General features: G+C 42.8%; 2 protein-coding genes and 1 pseudogene across 3 annotated transcripts in view; 1 reads left to right on the top strand and 2 right to left on the bottom strand.

Moving 5' to 3' along the window:
* Positions 1–194: 194 nt before the first annotated feature.
* Positions 195–15,453, bottom strand: LOC141019274 (WAS/WASL-interacting protein family member 2-like; annotated as a pseudogene).
* A 2,023-nt stretch (positions 15,454–17,476) lies between these two features.
* LOC141019873 (uncharacterized) lies at positions 17,477–20,916 on the top strand. Its single transcript, XM_073494897.1, has 9 exons — positions 17,477–17,512; positions 17,952–18,048; positions 18,394–18,517; positions 18,687–18,844; positions 19,108–19,250; positions 19,323–19,500; positions 19,748–19,887; positions 20,184–20,346; positions 20,676–20,916. Exons 1-9 carry the CDS (start codon positions 17,496–17,498, stop codon positions 20,739–20,741), a joined length of 1,086 nt encoding a protein of 361 aa, XP_073350998.1. The 5' UTR covers positions 17,477–17,495; the 3' UTR covers positions 20,742–20,916.
* Positions 20,917–22,769: 1,853 nt separating this feature from the next.
* nr1d1 (nuclear receptor subfamily 1, group d, member 1) overlaps positions 22,770–24,327 on the bottom strand; it is a 13,536-nt gene continuing 11,978 nt past the window's right edge. For both annotated transcript variants that reach the window (XM_073495143.1, XM_073495144.1), the window contains exon 8: positions 22,770–24,327. This exon is cut by the window's right edge and continues 245 nt beyond it. The gene's annotated coding sequence lies outside the window, so the exon portion shown is untranslated.

Below are 24,327 nucleotides of genomic sequence, written 5' to 3'. Positions count from 1 at the left end.
ATGTTGTCAGATTGTTTCTGCTCTCGTGCAGAAACAGACGGTCAAAGACAAACAGCTGCAGCAGCACCACGTCTGCACACCACAGAAAACACCAGCAGGCACAACAAACAGCTACAAAACCAAACTGGAGTCATTTATCTGTTTAAATCTGTGAAGAGAAGAGAAGGTGAGAAAGTGACGAGAGGAAGCAGAACAATGATCAAGAGTTTATTTCAGACAGCTGCAGTTAAAATACAGAGAGCAGTCAGAGAGCATGCTGTTAAACTGGGACCAGACAAACCATCAGGCCCAGTGGGTCTAAAGCTACTATCATCACTACAGTTAGAACGACTGCCTCTCCTCCACGGCAGGAAATAAGTCACTTTATTAACATTTATTAACATGTTTCTGTTTGTTTAGAAGCTTTTTACAATTTATGACTGAACGAGATTCACAGCGAACAGTTTGTAAGGCAAACAGACGGGCAGGACTTCCTGTCGCAGTTAAAAATGCATCGTTACCTCTTCTGCACAACTGCAGTGTGACTGTGGACTCAGTGAAGAGGAGCCACCGCACGTCCTCACTGGACTTTAAACATTTACCAGCTGTCACTTCTCAACAGCCGCCCATAAACAAGAGGGTGTAAAATCAGCTGATTTCTGAATGGGATCTGGTAGTGAACAGAAAATGTACCTAAATTTAAGTTGCCATCTAACTGAAGTGTTGCCAGTAGATCACTAGTGAGCCGGATTTACCTGAAATAACTGAAAATGATTCAGTGATCACACTCTGCACTTTGACAGATAATTCTGCCCACCAGGAAGAGAACATTAAATTAGCTGATTTTTGAATGGAGTCTGGTAGCGAACGATCTGAAGAGATTAAATTGACATCAAATTGAGGTGAAGTGTTACATTATTAGTGAGACATCATTTTAATTATTAGAAGCTGTGACACAGATCATTCTGCCCACCGGTAAGAGAACATTAAATAAGCAGATTTTTGAATGGAGTCTGGTGAGAAGTTACCTTCACAACTTTCTCCACTAGTCTTAAAAAAAAATGCACCTTCATATTAAATATGAATATAAAATAATACGATTTAAGGTTTTTTGACTGACATTACAACAATAACACTTCAATGGTTTCAGCAACATTTCATTTAAAAAGAAAAAGAAATCAAACAAAAAACACATTTTGTTTTCCACAAAGAACTCAAAGTGTTTTAAAAAAACATAAATCTGCTTTAATGTTTGAATTGTGTCTTCATTTTGTAAATTTCTACATCTTGCACTTCATTTCTTAGAAACGTGTATTTGTTTTGTTCTTGGATTCAAACTTTCAGACTGTATTTTGCATCTTTTACTTCCTCCACACATCAAACTATCGTACAGCCACAAAGATCCACCGCCGTCTCCGCCTGCTGAGGCGAGAGGCAGCAGGAGAGAGGACCGGTCGGGGATGGAGTCGTGTGGGGAAAGTTGTAGTTTTACATTTGACAGCAGAGGTGAAGCATCTTTAACTGTGACTGAAGCTCCACAGAAACACAAAGACTCCTTCAGATCATAAAATAATCACTTGATAACATTAACGAGGCCGTTAACGAGCTGCGACGACACAAATCTTCAAACAGAGCGCAGATTATTTCAAACCTGGAATCATCTTTTGTAAATGATTAAACATGAAAACAGAAAAGTGTCGGGTCCCGTGATCCAGTTCAACACTCAGGATGAAAAACAAACTGTGGTCACGTGGCACCGAGAGGAGACGATGAGTCGAGTCATCTGCTTCAGAGTTATAACGACAAATGTGACAAAGTGTCAGAACTGAGGATAAAGTTCATTAGAAACAATCAGTGTTAAAACAATAAAGTTGTATGTTATTGTTTGTGAGTAAAAGTCTGAATGTCGTGAGAATAAAAACGAAAAGTCAAAATCAGACGTAATGTTTCAGAATGTTGTGATTTAACGTTAGAAAGTGGTTTTATACAGATGAAGTCTGTTTCCAACATTTCAAACTGTTTCATCATTCGATCAAACTCTTTCTGTAAAATCTAAACTTTTTATTTTACTTTATTCTCATATTAGAAAATATTTCTCTTCTTATATTTTGACTTTGTCTCATTAAACTGTTTCACTTTTAAAAATAGGACATGAAGACGAACTGCGACTGATTCAATCTGAGGACAGAAGACATCCGAAGTTAAAACTCTGCTCAGAGACAAAAACGTTTAATATTAAGAAAGTTGTCATCATGAGAATAAAGTCAGCAGGTTGTGAAGAGAATCACAATATTAAAGAGTAAAAAGAATAAAGTTGTAATTTAATGAGAAAATATAAAAAGGTTCAATTCTGCTCTGACTTTTATGATGATTTTCATCTTTCTGACCCTTTTTTTATACATTTTCTTTTAAACTCAAACATTCTTGTGATATTGAGCTTCTTGACCTCGACAGAAGGGACAATTCTCATAACACAATATTTCTGCACATGAAGTTGTGAAGTTACTCTTTTATAGTAATGACTTCTTTTTAAAACACAACTTTACGTTCATGTTTTACTTTAGTGATTAAAATGAAGACTTTTCTAATAAATCTTCTCTCTGAACGTTCAAACGTTACGACTCATGATAACTTTCACTTGTGATCTTCTCTCATCGTACTACGACTTTTCTTCTTACTCTTATTTAGACTTTTTCCTTAATTCTCACTAACTGACACTTTTCTCATTAAACGAGGACGCTGTGATTCTGACATCAGATGAAACTGAAACACTTTGAATTATGGGTAATTATTTAACACTGCAGGTAGAAAGTTGAAGCGTCGCCGTCATGCTGCCAAACACAAAATGCTGAAATGAAGACGACATGCAACAAGTTCAGTTTGTAGTTAAAGGAGAGAGGGAAGGAGGGAAGGAAGGAAGGAGGGAAGGAGGGAAGGAGTGAAGGAGGGAAGGAAGGAAGGAAGGAAGGAAGGAAGGAGGGAAGGAAGGAAGGAAGGAGGGAAGGAGGGAAGGAGGGAAGGAAGGAAGGAGGGAAGGAGGGAAGGAAGGAAGGAAGGAAGGAAGGAAGGAAGGAAGGAAGAGTCCTTGCTGCAGGCAGAAGACTTCCTGTTTGACTGATTGTCTGTCCCTTCACCCCCCCACGTCGCACCAACATGGTACGACCCGCTGAGCGGCCTGCAGCAGGTGAGTTCAGGTGAGTTCATTTTGTCCGTCTTGGCACTTAAAGACTCGTCCTCCTCAGAAACTGACCCGTGTGGTCACATCAGGCCACGTCCCGCCAAAATAAAGCGTCACATCACCAGGACAGGCGTGACTGATGACGATGATGCAGTTGAAGTATTTACAGGTGTTTTCACACGTCGTCCTGCTGTAAACCAAACTCCCTCCTGACTGTCTCAACACCTAACAGGACACAAACTGACCCCAGTACAGGTCACAGGTTTCCTGGACCACATCAACATCCAGATCCAGATCCAGATCCAGATCCAGATCCAGATCCGGTCCTCTGAAGGAGCAGAGATCAGTGGGAGTTTGTCTTCCTGGTTTCTGAGGACGTCTGAATTATGAGCATTAAAGGAACAGTTCAACATTTTGTGAAACGTTTCACCTCCTCAGAGTTTGTTTCTGCTCAGCTGATTTTATTCACGTTAGTCTTTCACTAACTTTAGTAAAAACTTTTCACATCACTTTTTCCTGATTACAGAAACTTTAATATTCCTGGAAAATAAAATCATTTGAATTAAATCAAACGAGACTCATTTTGTTTTGTTTGTAGATGAAAATCTGAAGACAGACTGAAACGAATCGTCTCGTCAGACTCTGGAGGAGAGTTCGGCTCAAAACGTCAAACTGCTCAGAACACAGCAGAACTTAATGTTTAATGTTAGTGATGTTAGTTTGGACTTCAGTGAGCCAGAAGAGTCCCTGCAGCAGCTTTCAGCTCCAAACACTCAACTTCTTCATGAGCTGCACACACCTGCACACACACACCTGCACACACACCTGCACACACACACCTGCACACACACACCTGCACACACACACCTGCACACACACACCTGCACGTGGAGCTGCTCGTCTTGCAAACAAAAAGTGCATGTGCAAAAAAACCCAAAAAAACCCTTCAGAACTAAAACTGACGAAGGAGCCGAAACAAGTCGAGCTCAAAGTTCACAGAGCGGCTGCTCCTCTTCATCGGCTGCTCCTCTCCATCGGCTGCTCCTCTTCATCGGCTGCTCCTCTTCATCGGCTGCTCCTCTTCATCGACTGCTCCTCTTCATCGGCTGCTCCTCTCTGCAGGGCGCTCTCTAACAGTCAGTCACGTGATCACAGCTCTCCTCAGCCAATCAGCTGTGAGCGTAGATGAGGCGGTGATGGAGGATGACGAAGCTGAACGTGATGTCATCAAACAGGATGGAGGGGTGTGTGTGTGTGTGTGTGTGTGTGTGTGTGTGTGTGTGTGTGTGTGTGTGTTGTAGTCTTCATGGTTCACCTGCCGACAGGAGGCAGTGGAGGAGCTCCTCTCATCACTGCAACAAACAAACAAACAGCTCGTTAGCGCCCCCTCAGGCTGAAACACTGATCACAGTATTGATCAGTATCGGTATTGATCGGATATTGTTTGTTCCTTTAATAATCTATGTGTGATAAACGATTTCTGCTTCAGTTGGCTTTGACTTTTTACTCTGATACTCTGAGTACATGTCAGAGCCTGTACTCTATTACTTTTACTGGGGTACAGAAGTTGAATCAGTACTTCTGCTTTTACCAGCGTCTGTTTTTACACAAGTATCTGAACTTCTGCTGGAGGACAGGCTGTGACTCTGACTCCTCTGATAAAAATAGACGTTTCAGATCATTTCTGTCCGACTGTGGAGGTGAAACGAGGGTAACTCTGATAAGAACGTGTCTGTATATTGATTAATATCAGCCTGTCAATGTGTGTGATCGGTTAAGATGAGAGAGAACTTTATTAATCACAAAAGAAGTTGTTGTATCACAGATTGCTACAACGTTCACAGTACAAAGTTCAAACAGAGGCTGCAGGTGTTCAGTTTCACTCTGCATTACAAAGACGCAGCACTGTAGAAACACGTAATGCTGTCGTACTGTAGTAGAGTGTGTACCTCTGTTGGCCTTGCTGGGGTAGATCTTGGCGAAGTGTCGGTACTCGTCTGGAGGAGGGAAGTCGTCCAGAGGATGAAACGAATACTTGGACTCAAAATCGTCTGCAGGAGGAGAGACACGTCAACAACAACTGCATTCAATCTGATCAACAACAACAAACTGAGGTGGAGACAGATAAAGGAGACGTGGAGGCTCAGAGGACGGAGAGAAGAGAGGACGGAGAGAAGAATGAAGCCGTGGAGCTGGACTGAAGCTCGTGTGGAGACACTGAGGAGAAGATGAATCAGACTGCAGTTCATTAAACCTCAGCAGGAGAGACGACAGGGACTCACCGACGAATGAACGAGGGATGGAGGAGGAGGTGGAGGAGGAGTGTCCGTTACGGAGAGGAGGGGGCGGCGGGGGAGGAGCAGCGGGGGTGCGGGTGGGCGGGGGAGGAGGTTTCCCTCTGGCGGGGGGGTCAGAAGAGAGGGAGGGGCTACCATGTGTCCTGTAAGGAGGCGGGGGCGGGGCTTCTCTGCCACCTGCCCTTGATGACTGGCCCGGGACGGGAGGAGCTGAGGAGAGAGATCAATACAGCTGATCAATACAGCTGATCCATACAGCTGATCAATACAGCTGATCAATACAGGTGATCCATACAGCTGATCAATACAGCTGATCCATACAGGTGATCAATACAGATGATCAATACAGGTGATCAATACATCTGATCACTCAGGCAGTGTAAGTATCTCACCTGCTCCTCTACCTGGCGTGTCTCTGACGGGGGGCGGCGGCCTGTTGGCGCCCTGTTGGGAGGGGGTGGGTGAAGCGGGGGGAGGAGGAGGGGCGGGGCCTCTGGTGGGGGTGTGGCCTCCCGGTGAGGGGGCGGTCCTCTTGTTGCTGAGGGAGTTGTGACGCTGAGGGAGATCGGGCGCCGCGTCACCGCCTGTTGGACCGTTAGTGATGCGGTACGGTGGAGGGGGCGGGGCCAGAGAGGAGGAGGAGGAGGAGGCGGGGTTTCCACCTGAGGTGGGAGGGCGTCTGGTGTTGCCAGGAGACGGGGGAGGTTTGGAGGGGAGGGGCGGGGTGTTGTTAGGGGTCGGAGGGAGGGGCTTCTCTCTGTTGTAATTAGAGGAGGGAGGAGAGGGGGCGTTACCACGGCGACAGAGAGGAGGAGGAGGCGGGGGGGGCGGAGGAGGAGTGCTTCATGCTGGTGGAGGGGGAGGAGGCTGCAGAGGAGGGGGAGGAGGGGGAGGGAGAGGAAGACAGGTTGGGCAGCGAGGGACGCTGGGAGCGAGACGTCTCCATCGGCGACAACGCCTGAGGGGAGGGGCTCTCCGTGTCGTCATGGCGATGGCTGGGAGGGCGGGGCGCTGCGGCTCGAGTGGATGGAGAACGTCCAGAGGAACCGTCTGCAAGAACGTCCCACAAACGTTTACAAAATATAATCAGCTATAAACAACGTAAATATAAATAACAACAGATAAACAAACAAACAAACAAACAAACAATGCAGCGGAACAGAAAAACTGAAATAATAAAAATGATATATAAAATAAAATAAATCCTAAAATAAGTAAAGTATAGAAACAAAATAAAATAATAATTGAAAAATTAAAATGTACTGCTATAATAACGTTACGATAATGAACATAAAGTAAGAATAAAAAAAGTTCATGTAAAAAACAAAGATATACATTTAAAATTTAACTTACAAAATAAAATATAAAGTAAAAATTAAATCTAAAAACAAAACATAACAAAATGACTGAATCAATAATAAAAACACAAATACTATAGAAGTATGAATAAATAATAATCAAACAATAAAATAAACAAAATCATTCAAATGAATAAACAAACAGTCGAAGTCTTCTCACCTCCGACTGGTCTCAGTTTAGGAACGCCGCCTGTGAACAGGCCTCCGATTGGTGGAACAGAACCTGACGGGCTTCCTGCTGCACTGCCATTGGCTCCTCCTGTTGCTGCCCCGCCTCCTTTGGGCTCTGAGAACCACAACCATTGGACAGGTGAATGAGGGCTCCGCCTCCTGAGGGTACGATGTCACTACACTACACTGACACTACGATGACATCACTGACTGTATGGATGAATGTGTGACGGTGAGGAGGATGCAGGTGAGATCAGGTGACCATGTCAGACACTGAGGTGAGGTGAGGTGAGGTGAGGTGAGGTGAGGTGAGGTGAGGTGAGGTGAGGTGAGGTGAGGTGAGGTGAGGTGAGAAAATTTAATGAAGTGTTTACGCTCCAACGCAGCTCCGATGACATCATCGACTGCACAACATGATGACAAACAGACAGTCGGAAACACATTAACACCTGTGACATCACACGGCTGCTCGCTCACTCAGAACTTCATCAAACAGTTTTCAGTCAGTAAAGAAACATTTTCTTTCTACGTGTTCAGACAGAAAATGAAGTGAAGTTTCATCTCGTGTATCTCTTGTTTATTCCCTCCTGACAACCTGATAAATACATAAAGTTTATTCAAATTAAAATCTTTCTAAATTAACTCGTCTTTGCTTTAATTTCCGCCTCGAATCACAGAAACTTAAACACCTGATTTACTCAAATAAAGGCCGGGGGAAAGAACCACACAGGAGAAACTCCTGGTGGCTGTTACATAAAGTGTCAACTAAACATGAAGTCTAATTACATTTTCTTTAATTTAATAAGTGTAACAATACAATCATGCTTTTATCAAAACGTGTTGATTAATTGATCTGAAGATAAATTAATCAGCAACAATTTTGACAATGGATTCATCGTTTCAGTGGTTTTCAAGTAAAAACATGAAACACTTTGTTTCAGCTTCTGAACCTTCGGGCTTGGCTGCTTGTCTTTGTCATTTATGACAGTAAATGAAGAGACTTTGGGTTTTGGACAAGCTTCAGCCCTGTTATCAATAAAATCCTCATTAGGAAATTTAGGGATTTGGACTCACTACAAGCCTTCAGGGCTTTAATCTGAAACAGATAAAGGAGGTGTTGAGATTGTGTTAACGGCATGATGCAATAAAAAAGTTGGTGCAGGTTACGCTGCAGCTCGTTAGCATCACACGCCTGCATCAAACAAAATATGACCAAATGAGTTAGAAGTAAAGGTCTGTCTCGAGTATACGCCTGGTACCTTCTGCTCTGAGATAGATAAAAGCCCCGGACTCTTTTTGAGGAAATACAACGTTTAAAATCGTTGTTAAAGTTCTCACTGTTGAATCATCTCTTGAATTACTCAAAAGGAGCAGTGAGAAGTTCAGACGGTCCAATCAGAACGATAACACGACCCTGAAGTTTGATGAGATACAGAAACTGGTTCTGACTGGATGTTGTTTTAGGGATAGAGGAGCATTGAAGGCTGCTCTTACGTCCTTTTAAATTAACTCCATGTTGTGTCTGAACACTGAGTTTATCAAAAGAAAAGTCATTTAAAGCTCCTGCACTCCCTCGCAGGTGTTTTCACCTGATCCGACCTCCTCTCAGGACTGTGGGTGTGTTTAAACTTCCTGTTCCTGTTCAGGCGGGACAACTTATTTCATTTTCATTCTCATTAGTGCACACAGTGCGGTGACCTCACATCATTCTTACTGTAGCTCCACCCACATCTCACCTGAGCAGAGGTCGGATGAACCAGAGTTACTGAAAACACCTGCGGGAGCCTTTAATTCTGGTTTATTCCAGCGTGACTCTTATCAGGAGCAGAATGAGAGCAAAGTTGGAATAAATCAGAGTTTAAGGTTCAATCAGATGTTTCTGTGCAGCTGTTACACAACTACATCCCGTCTGTGCAACAATCAAAGATGTCCGTCACTGTCTGATCAGTACTCACATCACACACCTCATCAGACATCTTTTAGCAGACGTTACAACTTGTTTTAAAAAGTCTTAATTAATTATATTGTGAATTGAACACATTGTTTTTTCAGAACTGATGATGGATTTAGCAAAGGAGTGAACCATCGCGCTTCATTCTCATCTCTGTTGAGAGCTGCACATGCTCAGTACAGAGCAGACAGTGACAGACGTGTGCCGTCCAGTCAGGTGTTACACTCCCTCCTGCGATGCAGGTAAACAGGAAGCTCATCAGCTAGCTTAGCGTTACAGCGAGCGCCTTCATGAGATCAATTCACATGCAACTCACAGCATTGTGATGCTAATAAATCAACTAACAAGCTAGCATGCTAACACACTCTGGATCAATGCTGTGAAGGACTGACAGAGTTGTACTCATCACTGACTCCTACTGTCGATCCAATCAGTTTGCAAGTGGAACTTTTCTTGTTGAACAACAGTGCGTCCGTCCGACCAGCTGTGACGAGTGTGTAAATAACTGTCCAGAAGAAAACCACTGAAGCTCGTTCGCTCACTCCAGACGGGGTGCACGCTAACATTTTTAGCATAGCAGCTACAGTGAAGATTTCCTCTTAATAAAGGGTGTAAACATGGTCTCCTCAGATCAGTTTGTGACCTCAGTATGGAGACATCTGATGAGTTTATTTGCTCTTGATTAGTTTCTATTTTTATTTCTACTCTTATTTAATTTCATATAATCCTAATTACTTATTCTTACTTTTCTCTATTTATCTGCCCTTAATTTATGTCCTTGTGCTGCCACTGCGCCTGAGTTTCTGATCTGGAGGCATCGACCACGAGCTGGTTTGAGCTTCCTGTCGACTGTCTAATTAAGAGATGACGTGCTCAAGTGTAATTATTAAAAAATATATTGAGGCTTTCTTTTTGCAGTCCGGTCAGTTCTGTCTCATGACGTCAGTTCTTCAACAAATTAGTTCCAACATGTAAACTGTGGTTTCATATTTTTCTGGTTGTTCTCAGCTGAAACAAACGAGATTCACTCTGCTAACGAGTGATCTTTACTGTCAGAGTCCGATGGATGAGTTTGAAATGAAACTCTGTGTAACATCAGTCCGGACAGCCGACAGCATCAGTTCAACAGGCGCTCTGCAGGACGCTGCGGGTTCTGTTCTAACCAGCCGCTCCATCACCTGTCGATGTCACCTCACAGAGAACAGGGGATGTGATTTAACCTGTCCAGCTACAGGAACCCTGTGGCACTGTGTGAGTGAATATCTAAATATTTAAATCTGGACCACGATGAGCTCCGATTCATCAAAGATCAGAACAGAAGGAAACAAAAAGGAATTAAAGCAGTTAAATCATTACCGTCAAAGTAAAAGTCAACATAAACAACAGGAACGTATCAGGTGACGAGGGACAGAAAAAAGTGGAACAGAAACAAACAGTAAAACATGAACAGAATGAAATCAGCTGATTCAGAATCCGTCCTGAGACCGGTCCGGTTCAAAGCAGGGCGCCGGACTAACTGTTTCCATCGCCGTCCAGGAAACTGTTGTAACCGTCCTAAAGTCAAAATGTTGTTTAACTGTGTTATTATCATCGATAGTGGTTAATTACAGTGTTTGCATTCACAGTACTTTTACCTCTAAACTGTACTTTGATGAAGTATTTAGTACATTTATCTGGTGCAGACTTGTTGTTAAGAACTAATGTATCATGTGTCTTTGCTGTTCTTGTATTATCATTGTCTTCTTTGTATGGACCGCTTTTATTGGCTTTGTAAAGTGTCCTTGTGTGACTTGAAAGACGCTTACAAATGAAATATATTACTATTATTAACAGATAAGCATCCTACTGGACCGTGCACAGGCTGTAATAAACCAAAAAATGTCAAACATGTACTGATAAAGACGAAAGGAAGTCAATATCAGTAAACACAATATTATTGAGGAATCTGCTCAAAAGATATCACGGTACGTACGCAAACTTTATGATTACATGGACTACTTGAGAATGACAGACAATTTAGTTTAGTTTAGTTTAGTGTGCTGTTACACTCCAGTCCAGTAGGGGGCGGTAACGTTCCTGTAAGCCGTTCATTAAAACTCACAGCAGAAGTTAAACACATTAAACAGCAGTTCACAGTTTCAGGCTTCACGTTCCTCTGAGCAGAAACTCTCAGTCCTGCTGTGTGTTTAGCTCATCAGCTGTTAGCTCTGTTAGCTTCATAAGGCTAACTAGCTCTCCTCTTACTGACTTCTACATGGATTTGTTATTCAGTGTAGCGTTCTCAGGAAAAATAGGAAACATCCCTCATGGAGAGTTTTCTGCGTCCTTTCGAATATAAACGCTTCATTATTCCTTCCGTCTCGCGCCGAGTCGCCCGACAGTGACGGTAACTAACGCTGACAGGAGAGAGGTAACCATGGTAACCGCATGAGATGACACGCTCTGTTGTCGTCAGCGCTCGGTTCAGTTTGTCATTTACTCATCGCCGGCGACAGGACGCCGTTAGTCTGGAGCCCTGGTTCAAAGGTCAATATGATCAATATGACAGTGTGTGACTTCAGGGGGGGAGGAAAAAACTGTTTTGATGAAACTGAGAGGTAACTTGTAGTTACTGAGGGTTTTAATCTGTCTAATAATGAGTTTTTGGAGTTTTATTTTAAATTTGGATGATGTAATAATCAGTCTGGAGGGTTTTATTGAGTCCAGTTTGGTGCGTCTTGAGCTCTGATTGGTTGTTTGATTCAGACAGGAAACATGGCGGCTGGCTGAAACCCTGCTGCCTCCTGCATCCTCCTCAGCATCACACAGCTTTGTTGTCTTACTGTCTAGTGTCAGAGCAGCGCTCTTATCTCCGGCCGTCCTCTGCTGCTCCTCGGACGCTGCCCCCTGCTGTTTAGGCTGGCCCTGCTGCTGGTGTAGGTATTGGTATAAGCGAATGTATGGGTGATCTGTGGGAGGTGTTTGGCTCTTTGGTGTTTGGCTCTTACTGTCGAGCAGCGGAGCGCTGCGGTCGTTCACCACCGCCACCTTCTTCAGCCGGGTGCCTTTACAGATGTCGGACAGCAGAGCGCCGCGACCTTTAGTCTCCTCTCTGCTCAGCTGGGGGGGGCTGGTGTTGGCCTGGAGGGGGGAGGGGGGAGGAAAGAGGGGGAGGACGCCGTCAGTCTACTGTCAATTCAAAATGGAGTCTTTCACAGGAGAACATGTTCAAACATAAAGAAATAACTCAATGCATCTGTTAATATTCCATTAAATGCAGCAAAGTAATATTACAATTAATCTAGAAAATCATTCATTTATAAAATGTGACAAGTAGATTTCAGTTTATGTTTAAATCCTGTTTATTTACCTTTTTTATCAATTCTTCTATTTATACGCTTTAAAATGTTGTTTACTTATTTATTCTTTTTTAAATGGACTTATTTATAATATTAAAGAAAACACAAATAAATCAGTTTGCTTATTTGGGAAATAAATAGTTAAATGAATACGGAGACAAATAAAACTGAGATTTTTGTCACATTTTATAAATTAATGAATGCCGACATTATTTTTGATGAATTTAATGGCATATTAATTTACTGAGTTTTTGGCAGCGTCAGTCCTTCAGACCAGGCAGCTGACCGAAGAAACATAACACTAGAATAATTTACACAAACCTAAAAAACAAACTAACATGAAGCATCAGCGGAGATTTTCTGAGTCAAAGTCAACATGGACGGACGTTTGTGTTTCCATAGCTCATCCACACGATGACATGACGGACACCACGCGGAGACAAAACGCTGCCATGCTAAAACCTTTTTGATTGTTTTGTGGAGAAAAGACATTTTTACACACCTGAGCAGCAAAAACTTTTCATTATTTTCTCGATAAATGTCCCAAAAAAAGTAAAAAATGTAAATGAAAGTTCCTGAATGCTGAGATGATGATGTCATCACACTCCTTTCGTTCATTTCACCATCACGTAGTAAAAAGAGAAGCAGCGAATCATCTGAGACGCTGCAGCGACGTGGTGTTTGACAGAGAGAGTAATCGATTATTAACTCGCTGCAAATCATTTCTGTTAGTGTTGATACTTTATCACGGTACTGGAATTTCTAACTTGGATGCAATACCTTCAACAACACCGATGTTCAATACCATGGGGAACAATGTACTTAACATTTGGAGCACAACATTTCAGATTTTTTATTAAAAGATAAATATAACAAGGCTTGTACACTGTGTGTTCAGCACAACAGCATCCGAGTCAGTCTTCCTCTGGAGGAGTCTATGTGGGCACTGAAGTATCAATAGTGAGGAAAAGTGAGGACTGAAACCATTCTGAGTAATCAGTATCGATACTTGGATACTTTTGACAACACTATAATCTACTAATCGATTAATCCGCTGATCGTTTCAGCTCCAAACACTCAAACTAACGTCAGGAGAACGGAGGTTTTTTGTCTCCGCGACGACGCTGGAAGCTCTCGTCTCCCCCCCGCTATCTAAAATCCTCTTTGTGCTGCTCACGTGTCGCCCTGCAGCTCTTCATCATCATGTGAGACGAGTGAGGAGGAGGATGAAGGCAGAGAGAGGAGACGAGTGAGGAGGAGGAGGATGAAGGCAGAGAGAGGAGATGAGTGAGGAGGAGGAGGAGGAGGAGGATGAAGGCAGAGAGAGGAGACGAGTGAGGAGGAGGAGTGATGACGAGGAGACGAAGCGTTAGAGAGAGAGGCGGGAGAAGAGTAGAGGAAGAGATAGTTATGATGATGATGAAGATGAAGATGATGACTGTGTGTGTCCACTTACCTGGCTGAAGGTGGGGGGAGGTGGGGGTCCCCCTGGTGGCGGGGGAGGAGGGGGAGGGATGGGCATCCTGCTGCTGATACAAACACACACCTGATCACCCTGAAACACACACACACACACACACACACACCTTTTAAATTGATGCGAGCTTGTGAAATCCTGCAGCTGGACTCTGAACACTGTCAGTTGTGACTTTGAGCGCTGCAGTTCATCGTGTTGGTGACTCGGACATGATGAACGACTGATTGTAACTGGGTTGTGTTATAAATGGATCAGAACATCAGAACCCCTCAGGATCATTTACACCATGAATGTTCACAGTCATCAGATAAATGATACGAGAACATAAAGTCAAACTTACGCAGCAGAAATGTTCTGTAACAATGTGGTTTTCCACTGAGTCTCTCCACCCAAAAACCACTTTGTATACGTGGACTAGTTTGACAAGTCGACTCAGGACGGTTTAAAACCCGGTTTGAAATCTGAGAAACCTGCATTTTATTTGTCAGAGCAGAAAGGGGAGATTTAACATCAGACCAGCGACAGCTGCACGATACGGTCAAACACAGAAACTGCGATTGTGATATAATTCATGATTATTACAGATGATTAAATTTTACATCACAGTTTTAATTGTCATTGAAGAAACGAGTAAAATGACGATGTTCTCCTGGTCTCATGTTTCACTACATCTGGAGAACGAGCTTTGTGGTGCAGAGCGTCTCTGCAGCTCTACAACACGTCCTTAAAACTGTTTTCAGACACATTTTACCTTTTTATAAAACATGTTTACATATTGAATAACTCCTCCAAACACACTCTATAAATCCGCTGTTAACCTCTGAACCTGAACCTTTTGTGATCAGGTTCGTCTCCTCTCGTCTCCCTGTGTTTGTCTCTGTGATGTCTGCTGCTCCCTGACTCACTCATTGTTCTCTGTTATGTGCATGTACAGTATGCTGTAACTCAAGTGCTGTATAAATAAAGTTATTATTAAAACAGAACACAAATATGAATTCCCCTGTTTTCATCCCATCCAGACCACATCAGACCACATCAGACCAGGTCCAGTCCTGGACTTCATGAACATGATGACTTTAGATTTCAGTATCTGATTTGTAAAACCTTTGTTTTATCTGTAAAAGCAGAACTAAAATAACGACTTCAGACCAGTTTGGACCCTGAAGTCCGGCTGACAGGTCGAGTCTGAGGCCTGCTGAACACCAACATTCACACTCTGACACGTTAACTGTGTTTATCTGACAGCTGACGGCTTCATCTGTTTCTCAGCATCGTCAGTTAGCTCAGCTAGCTCCTCGCTAGCATCATCAGCACCGGCCTGACTGGATCTCTGCAGTATGCTAAGCTAACACGTTAGCGTCTCTTCTAATCTCTCCTCCAGCTGTGCAGTTTCTCAATCAGCATCTGTTCCGCGGACACACGAGGAGAAAGCAGCCTGTTCGCACACACACGACAGTAAAAACTATTAATGACTGATGTGCGGAGTCAGCTAACCAGCTAGCCTAGCCACATAGCTGTGTTAGCCTTAGCAGGAGGTCTGTGCAGCATCCACACAGGTGAGCTGACTCTTACCTGTGAGCGTTAGCGGCTCTCTGCAGGTTAACTCATGCTGCAGCCCGTCTGCTCGGTGTCTTCATGTCTGTGTCGGTGCTGAAGGTCCCGCTGTGTCGGTCCTCTGCGGACAGTTAGCTCTGCCGTTAGCCGTTAGCCGTTAGCCTCTCTGCTGCAGAGCTGCACTCTGATTTTATTATTTCTCCAGTCAACACACAGGAGCACGTGACCCGACAGGAAGTGCTCTGCAGCTTCACGCGTCACTGCAGACTGGAGCGAGTATCCGGATACTTTGAGTACTGATACCACACTGACTGGAGCTGCTGCTGCTGCTGCTGCTGCTGCTTCTTCTTCTTCTTGTTTTTCTTCTTCTTCTTCTTCTTCTTCTTCTTCTTCTTGTTTTCTTTCTTTCTTTCTTCTTCTTCTTCTTCTTCTTCTTCTTCTTGTTTTCTTTCTTCTTCTTCTTGTGTAAGAATATGTTTTTCTATAAATGGCTGGAATGAACTTTCTGTTGAGACGTGACTTTGCTGTAGTTCATCTGTCTGCTCTCCATCAGCAGGTGCTCTTCTACTGGAAACATGACTAAACCACAGAACATCTGTATGTGGAGCAGAACATCTGTACGTGGAGCAGAACATGTGTATGTGGAGCAGAACATCTGTATGTGGAGCAGAACATCTGTATGTGGAGCAGAACATCTGTACGTGGAGCAGAACATGTGTATGTGGAGCAGAACATCTGTATGTGGAGCAGAACATCTGTATGTGGAGCAGAACATGTGTATGTGGAGCAGAACATCTGTATGTGGAGCAGAACATCTGTATGTGGAGCAGAACATGTGTACGTGGAGCAGAAAATGTGTACGTGGAGCAGAACATGTGTACGTGGAGCAGAACATGTGTATGTGGAGCAGAACATGTGTATGTGGAGCAGAACATCTGTATGTGGAGCAGAACATGTGTATGTGGAGCAGAACATCTGTACGTGGAGCAGAACATCTGTACGTGGAGCAGAACATGTGTACGTGGAGCAGAACATCTGTATGTGGAGCAGAACATCTGTATGTGGAGCAGAACATCTGTATGTGGAGCAGAACATGTGTACGTGGAGCAGAACATGTGTATGTGGAGCAGAACATGTGTATGTGGAGCAGAACATGTGTATGTGGAGCAGAACATGTGTATGTGGAGCAGAACATGTGTATGTGGAGCAGAACATGTGTATGTGGAGCAGAACATCTGTATGTGGAGCAGAACATGTGTATGTGGAGGAGGGGGACTCCAGAGGGATCTGTGCTGGAGACCATTTTATGGATGACCGTGAATTGATTTGCTGTGACAAGGATCCAGTCAGAAGGAACGATGTTCTCTCATTGCACTTTATTATTATAATTAAGATTCTAATAACTGAATGCATCACTTTACTTTTACCCCCGTACTTAATTTATTATTTATAATCATTATCTAAACATTTAATACTAAAATGTGGTTGTAAGTACATATAAGAAAGTGTTTGATAGTTAATGTTCAGTATTTCCTCCTATGAAGACAAACTTTATATTATTACAGCTCTGTTTTACTTTATTGGGATTCTTCTGTTTAAACAGTGGATTTACTTTACAAATGAATTCAAAATCTTAGATCTGATTACAACTATATTATAATGGGTTATATCACGTTTACATAGTGGTCCTACTTAATAAATGAGGGGTTAAACTAAACTGTTCAACAAACCAAGAGTCATTTGGTATTACTAAAGTTTTATTTTATCTATCTGAACTTCTATACTTCAGTTATTGAATCAGACAAAACTTATTCATCTCATTACAAATATTTTACTTCATTATATATATGTGATGTTCAAGATGATTTTTTAAATTATAAATGTAATTACTTTAATGACAGAATGTCAATATTACAAATGTAGATTTACAAAAGAAAAACCTTATTTTGATTTTTAATATTTTAGCGTTATATGATAACTTATATTTTTATTTATTTTATTATATATATGTTTAATTTCGTCTCATTTTGTCTGTTTATGCTGTTTTAGTCAAACTGTCCCTGTTAATGTCGATCTACAACATTTACAATAAAGTTTTTTGAAAGAGAAATCTGATTGGCTCATTGTGCGAAACGTCAGTGTAAAGCGGCCAATGAGGTCGCTCGTAGCACCGCGGATATTTGAAAACAAAAATGGCCGAAGTTCGATCGTAAGTCTGATTTAACTAACACGCAACATCACATTTATTCACAGACAGGATTCAAAATACATGTTTTAAATGTTGTTTAACGTTCAGCCTGATGTTTAAAGTCCGAACGGGTCAGTTTGTGACTCAAACGGCTGAAAACATGAAAACTAACGGCTGTGATGGATGTTAGCAGGTGAAGCTAGCTGACGCTAACGGACTGAACTAACGCCTCTGTGTGTGTCTGTGTCTTTGTCTGTGTGTGTGTGTGTGTGTGTGTGTGTGTGTGTGTGTGTGTGTGTCTGTGTGTGTGTGTGTGTGTGTGTGTGTGTCTGTGTGTGTGTGTGTGTCTGTGTGTCTGTGTGTGTGTGTGTGTGTGTGTGTCTGTGTGTGTGTGTGTGTCTGTGTGTGTGTGTGTGTGTCTGTGTGTGTGTGTGTCTGTCTCTGTCTCTGTCTGTCTCAGTGTCCTGCAGCGCTGTGATCCAGCTCTCCTGGATCCCTGCGGAGACTCGGAGCAGCCGGACTGTGCTGACGCGGGCCGGATGGTTCTCTACCTGACGGTCTGTCTGCCTCTGCACAGTAACTCTGATATAAAACTACAAACAACTGACTGAACACTCAGAATAACCGCAGCAGGGAGAGAATACATTAAAGTGGAGCTTCATGCTCACAGTGAACGGTCCATTAATCAGTGCAGATGTTCTTGATGAATTTGGATTCAGCCCGATTAGATGATTAATGGATCTGTTGTTTGACAGACTGACAGTAATCCTCTCTCTCTCTCTCTGTCTGTCTGTCTCTGTCTCTCTCTCTCTGTCTGTGTGTCTGTCTCTCTCTCTCTCTCTCTGTCTCTCTCTGTCTCTCTCTCTGTGTCTCTGTCTCTCTCTCTCTGTGTCTGTCTGTAGGACAGTCGTAGGGTCCAGAAAGTTCTGTGGCGTCAGCTGTTTGTTCTGGACTCCATGATGTCTCTGTTGGAGGGTCTGGAGTCTGCCCAGCAACTGATGACACAACCCTGTCCCCCCCAACCCGGTACACATACTACACACAGTACACATACTACACACAATACAGACACAAGGCTGTAGAAATATGGAGGTCCTGAGAGTTTTTGACTCGTCACCAAACTCGGTGACAATTTGGTCACATTTTACTTTTCATTGAATTTTTCTGTCTGTCTGTCTCTCTCTCTCTCTCTCAGAGGGCAGGCCTTGTGGCAGGTGGAAGGCCCTGAAGCTGTCGAGCAGGTCGGGGGTGGAGGAGACGGAGACTCTGCTCAGAACTCTGGAGGACAAAATCCAACAGATCCACAACAAACGACACACACTCACACAGCTGGTCAAAAAGCTGAACAACAAGGTACACACACACACACACAGGGAGTAAAGGTGAAATCAAATGCAGAGGTTTTATAAGACGGGGGCTTTAAGTGGTTGCAGCAGCAACGATTATTTGATTTAACTCTTCTCCTTGTCTCCTCTCCTGTCTCCTCTCCTTGTCTCTTCTCCTTGTCTCCTCTCCTGTCTCCTCTCCTTGTCTCCTCTCCTTGTCTCCTCTCCTGTCTCCTCTCCTTGTCTCCTCTCCTGTCTCCTCTCCTTGTCTCCTCTCCTTGCCTCCTTCAGAAGCAGCAGTCTGCACAGCTCAGGGAGTCCCTGCAAAAATCCCAGAATACATTGCAGTCCTGTGACTGTCAGCTGACCCAGCTGAGGGCAGAGTCAGAGGCAGCGCACGATCGTCTGATCAGCTGGCAGCGACTCAGAGATGAGTGAGTGTCATCAGGTCACATGACCCTCGTTCAGTTGTTCTGATCGGTCACTAACTGCTGTTCACCTGTCAGACTGCAGGCGTACATCTCAGCTGAACAGGAAGTCATGCAGATCAACCTGCTCTCCATCAACCAATCAGAGCTGTGTGTGGAGCTCAGGCCACGCCCCTCCTCTGATCAGTCATCCAATGAGCTGGAGCCACTGAAAGTGTTGGTCACCTGGAGCCGTGACGACCGCTTCAGACTGCAGGTAACGACACCTGAGCTAATCGGCTGACGATTCTGTTAATTAACTGATCAGTCAATCAACAATCAGAAGTATGATTGTTTCATCTTATCTAAATGCTAACAATAGCATGCTAACAGTGCTAACAATGCTGACGTTAGCAGCTATGATGTTTACTGTGTCTCAGTTTAGCCTGTCAGCATGCTAACATTAGCTAATTATTTATGTTTATTACGCTGGTAATTAGCAGATTGTTTTATCGTGTGTGCAGGTAAATGAGGGCACAGCTGGTCTGGTGGAGGACTGCATGTCGGGCAGGCGGTCGGAGCTGAGCGCCGCCCTGCTGGAGGTGATGCAGTGCTACATGGGTCAGTTCGAGCTGCTGTCTGAGATCAAGGGACTGAGATCAAGGTGAACCTCCACTTCCTGTTTGTTCTTCTGTCAGTCGGTGCTGATAAAGGAGAAATCTGATTGGCCTGAAGTCCGTCAGATCAATAATCATAAAGAGCTGACTCCATATCATCTGATCCAGCTGCTGTTCCATGTTTCTCTACTTATCAACCGCAGGACAAACGTGTAATGTGTTTAAAAGAACAATTTGTCAGCTAACAACAGTTGGCTAGTCCTGCTTCAAGTCTTCACGCTAAGCTACGCTAAACACATCCGGACCTCTGATCTTCATCGTGTGTGTGTGTGTGTGTGTTCAGTTTTGCCATCGACTGGCGTCCTGCTCAGCGTCTGCTGGTCTACCTGAAGACTGCGCTGCTGGTGTGTTACCTGGAGGTGGAGAAGGGATACCCGAGCAGCGGACGAGCCCGACTGCTGTCCGTCCAAAGAGACAGACAACCTGTGGACATGTCTGGACTGAAGGTAACAAACATAGTCACAAGTTCTGAACAGTCTCAAAACAAAAACTACAAGTTTTAACTTTAATTACATTGAAATAAATCAAACCTGTATATTAGAGTTAATGAGAAGAGATCAGCTGATTCTAATAAATTTGATACTTTAGTAAATGTACTTAGTTACTTTCCACCACTGGTTCACCTGGTGATGATGTCATAACATAAAATTCCTCATAGTGACATTTGAAACTGACCTCAGATACAACAATCAACTAATCTGTCTGTCTGTCTGTCTGTCCTTGTCTCTCTGTCTCTCTGTCTGTCTGTCTGTCTGTCTGTCTGTCTGTCTCTCAGCCTTATATATCCAACCCCAGTCTGACTGACTGGTTGGTGTTTCTCTGCAGCAGTCCTCTCATCTGAACAACTTTTCTTTTCTTCCATGTTTTCCTCTTTGTCTTCCCTAACATGTCCACTAGATGTCAGTGTCTCTCTGTATTGTCCTCCTCTGTTGCAGTTCTGGACTCGATGTAAAGTGACTTCAGTTTCCGGTCTGTTCATCACATGTCCTGTTATGTAAATAAACGTTTCACACCAAGAACAACTGACTCTTATTCTTATGATTTCATCAAACTGTACCCTTATATTTTTTTAAAAGAAACACAAAAAATAAAAACGCATCTAATGTGTGGTCGAAGGGGCCTTTATTTTGAAAAGCTGTCCCTGCAGTGCTGCCCTGTGGCCACCAGGCGTCACTGTTCCCTGCTGTCTGTCTGTGTGCTGCCTCCTGTGTGGGCCTCCCAGCATGCACTGCTGCACCTCCTACTGTACATTGTGACATAACACACACACGTTGACACGTGATCAGATAACATGTCAGAAGCTCCTCCCCCTCCGCTCTGTGCCCCTCCCTCTCTGGTTCACAGAGGTCAAGTGACGCCTGAAGAGACTCATCGACCTCTTGATCCAAACTGATGTTTCACAATCTGCAGTGTGACGTCATGATTATCTGAATGTTCCGCACAGACTTCTACTTCCTGTCTGTCCGTCCTGAAAAGGGGTCCCGAGTCTTCCTCAGACCAGACTCTACACCTCACATCAAACAAACAGAAGAAAATATTATAACCATAATTAATCACAAATCAGCTTCAGAATCATACAAACTGTTAAATTTATCACATCTATTGCTGTTTATCTTCATTTGAATGGAGCTGCTGCAGGTGGACACATTAATTATTGGTGTTTTAATAACTCCTGATGGTTTTGATCAGCTGTTTCCTGTTGGACGTGTTGGTTCGGCTGCAGATCTTCTCTGGTCTGAAGTTCAATAAGTTGTCCAGCTGTGCAGAATCTGCTCAGTCTGTTTATGTAAGTGGTTTTATAAGAAATCAACTGACTTTACAGTTCAGCACAAACAGGAAGTGATGTGAGTCTCTCAGCTTGCGGTTCCGACTGCTCCTCATTGGTCAGTATGCTGAAGTTTAGAGGCTCTGGGCCAATCAGTGAGCAGAGTGTAAAGTTGGTTATGAGGCTCCAGTTTGACCTACTTCTCATCCCGGTGACTGTTTTCTGCCTCCGTCTCTCTCTGTGATAAAACTGCCTCAGTCATCAGATATATTAAATAATCAGCAAGAAATGTGTTAATGATGATTATTATTATATCTGCAGTCAAGATTCACACAGGATCTTCCTGTTTCCTCTTAATATAAACTGAACTCTGTGTTTCTGGTCTGTTTTAGAATGAAGGAGTTGAAAGAATCAGTGAAAAAGAGAATGGAGTTTGGTGCAGGAGGTGAACGATTACTTTTCAGGCAGTAGTATGTAAATGTAGCATGAAGTACCGAAACTGCCAAAATCAAAAAATAATAAATGATTATATAAAACAATTAAAATGCCATAAAATGCAACAAAAGCATAAAAAAAAAATAAAAAAAAAAGTGACATAAATATTTGTTTTAATTTGCTTTGGAAAACATCCATTTTTATTTATTTTACCATTTAATTTATTTATTCATCTTTAAATGTATTTATTTATTTCTCTTTGCATTTTGCTTCTATTTATTTCCCCCAAATTATTATTTATATATTTTCTTTTTAAATGTCTTATGCTAATGAGGGGGCTGCCATTCAAACGGTCTCACAAATAAAAACTAACATTACTTCTCAAAATGCGAACAAAAGAATAATACAATAATAAATAAAATGGAAAATGAAGTTGGAAAGTAAATAAATAGGGGGACTAATGCACAGTATATATATATAAACACAGGAGCAAATTAAAACAAAAATATCCATTTATGTCACATTTACTTAACATAAATGTAAAGTTTATAACATAACTTAATAATTCCTACATTTATTCTTGGGGCATTTAATGTGCAGCTACAAATCCTCCTGCTGTGACATCTTCAGTGAATGACTGTGTGTTTCAGACAGAAGAAGAATGAGACATTCAGGACTCTGAAGAGAATATTTATATATACTGTATATATATATAATGTCTTTACAACATAAAACAGGGATTAAAGTACAAACATCTGAATATCTCGTGTCCATTAGATGCATTTCAGACTCAACAGTTTCAAACACTTTGTGCCCCAGTCATAATATTTGCACAGGCATATTTTCATATTAACAAAAAATAGAGATGTGTCATATATCTTTCTGTGTGGAACACAGTTCTTCAAACAGTTCAAGCATAACTGGATTTATTTACAGATTTGTACAGAAGATCAGCTGCATAATGTCGTCAGAGGCTGACTTTCTAATTAAACACATCTCTCCTCCTGCGTCTCATTGGTCAGCTGAGCTGTCCGTCGCTGCTGTTCCTTCGTCCTATTGGCTGGTGTTGGTGGATTCAAACAAAAACAAACGTTCCCAGTTAAATATCGACGACATCATAAATCCACACCAGCGTGTCTCTGAGTCGAGTCATCGTGGTGTTTGGAAGTTGTGGATGTCCCGTCTCCTGGAAGAGTCTGACGTTTTAATAAATCCTCCTCGGCCCTCGGCTAGCTTAGCACAAAGACGAGCCGGAGAGAAAAAAACAAATAACTTGAGTGTAATTAACGTGTTGTAAAGCTCCCAGTCTGCTCAGCTTCAGGTTCACACTTTTATTTTACACATTATTCTTTCATACAGTTGCTGCAGCACCTCTGTTCAGCCTCTGTAAGACCCCGCCTCCAATAATGCCCAGTCTGCTCTGATTGGTCAGCTCTCACAGGCCTGAGCAGGTAATGTGGCTGAGGGCGGAGACTGTATAGCTGTGACATCACAACGTTACAGATGTCCTGATGGCTCTTTTGAAGGCACAGTTTCTGAATACGGATTCCTGCGTTTCTCTGTGACTGTTCTGGTACCGAACAGATCTAATGAGCACCCAGAGCTGTTTAATAATCAGGACAGACAGGAAATCAAACGTTCTACAAGCTGCGACCTTTGAGGATTAAAAACTCTTTGAATTTACCAAACAGCATTGAATTTATCTTTTTATTTGAGAGCCTCAGTTTTTCGTTTTAAGTTAAAAACTTCCCATTAATCCCAATAAAAATACCTGAATATCACAATTTAAGAATAAATGCACACATGACCCGCGGGCTGATGAAAACGCCTTACTCCAGCATTAATAATTATTATTGAGAGGTAAACAGTTTTGTAACGTAAAGAAATCAGGGATTCAGTTTGTGGTGATGAGGTCACGACAACATGTGGATCAGACGTGGAGCTGTGAGGCTAACAGTTTCCCCCTGCTTCCAGTCTTTGTGCTAAGCTAAGCTAAACACTCTTCAATGCTAAAAAATCCCGCACTGTTCCTTTAAGTTGGCCTGTCAGGATGTAATCTGTACACTACAGACTCTTATTTTGGCGGCGAGCTGTGTGCTGAACTTTCTGTTGATGACATCATCAGCGTTACGACAACATCAGGGATGATGATGTAATGAGCCGACGTCATGGCGATGGAGAGCACCACGTGATATTTATCATCATCAGCAGGCACAGGAAGTGACGC

The sequence above is a fragment of the Pagrus major genome, chromosome 23, assembly GCF_040436345.1.
Source record: "Pagrus major chromosome 23, Pma_NU_1.0".
In the NCBI taxonomy this organism is placed as follows: domain Eukaryota; kingdom Metazoa; phylum Chordata; class Actinopteri; order Spariformes; family Sparidae; genus Pagrus; species Pagrus major.
Note: the sequence above shows the minus strand (reverse complement) of the source record. Positions and strands in the feature narration are given on the sequence as shown.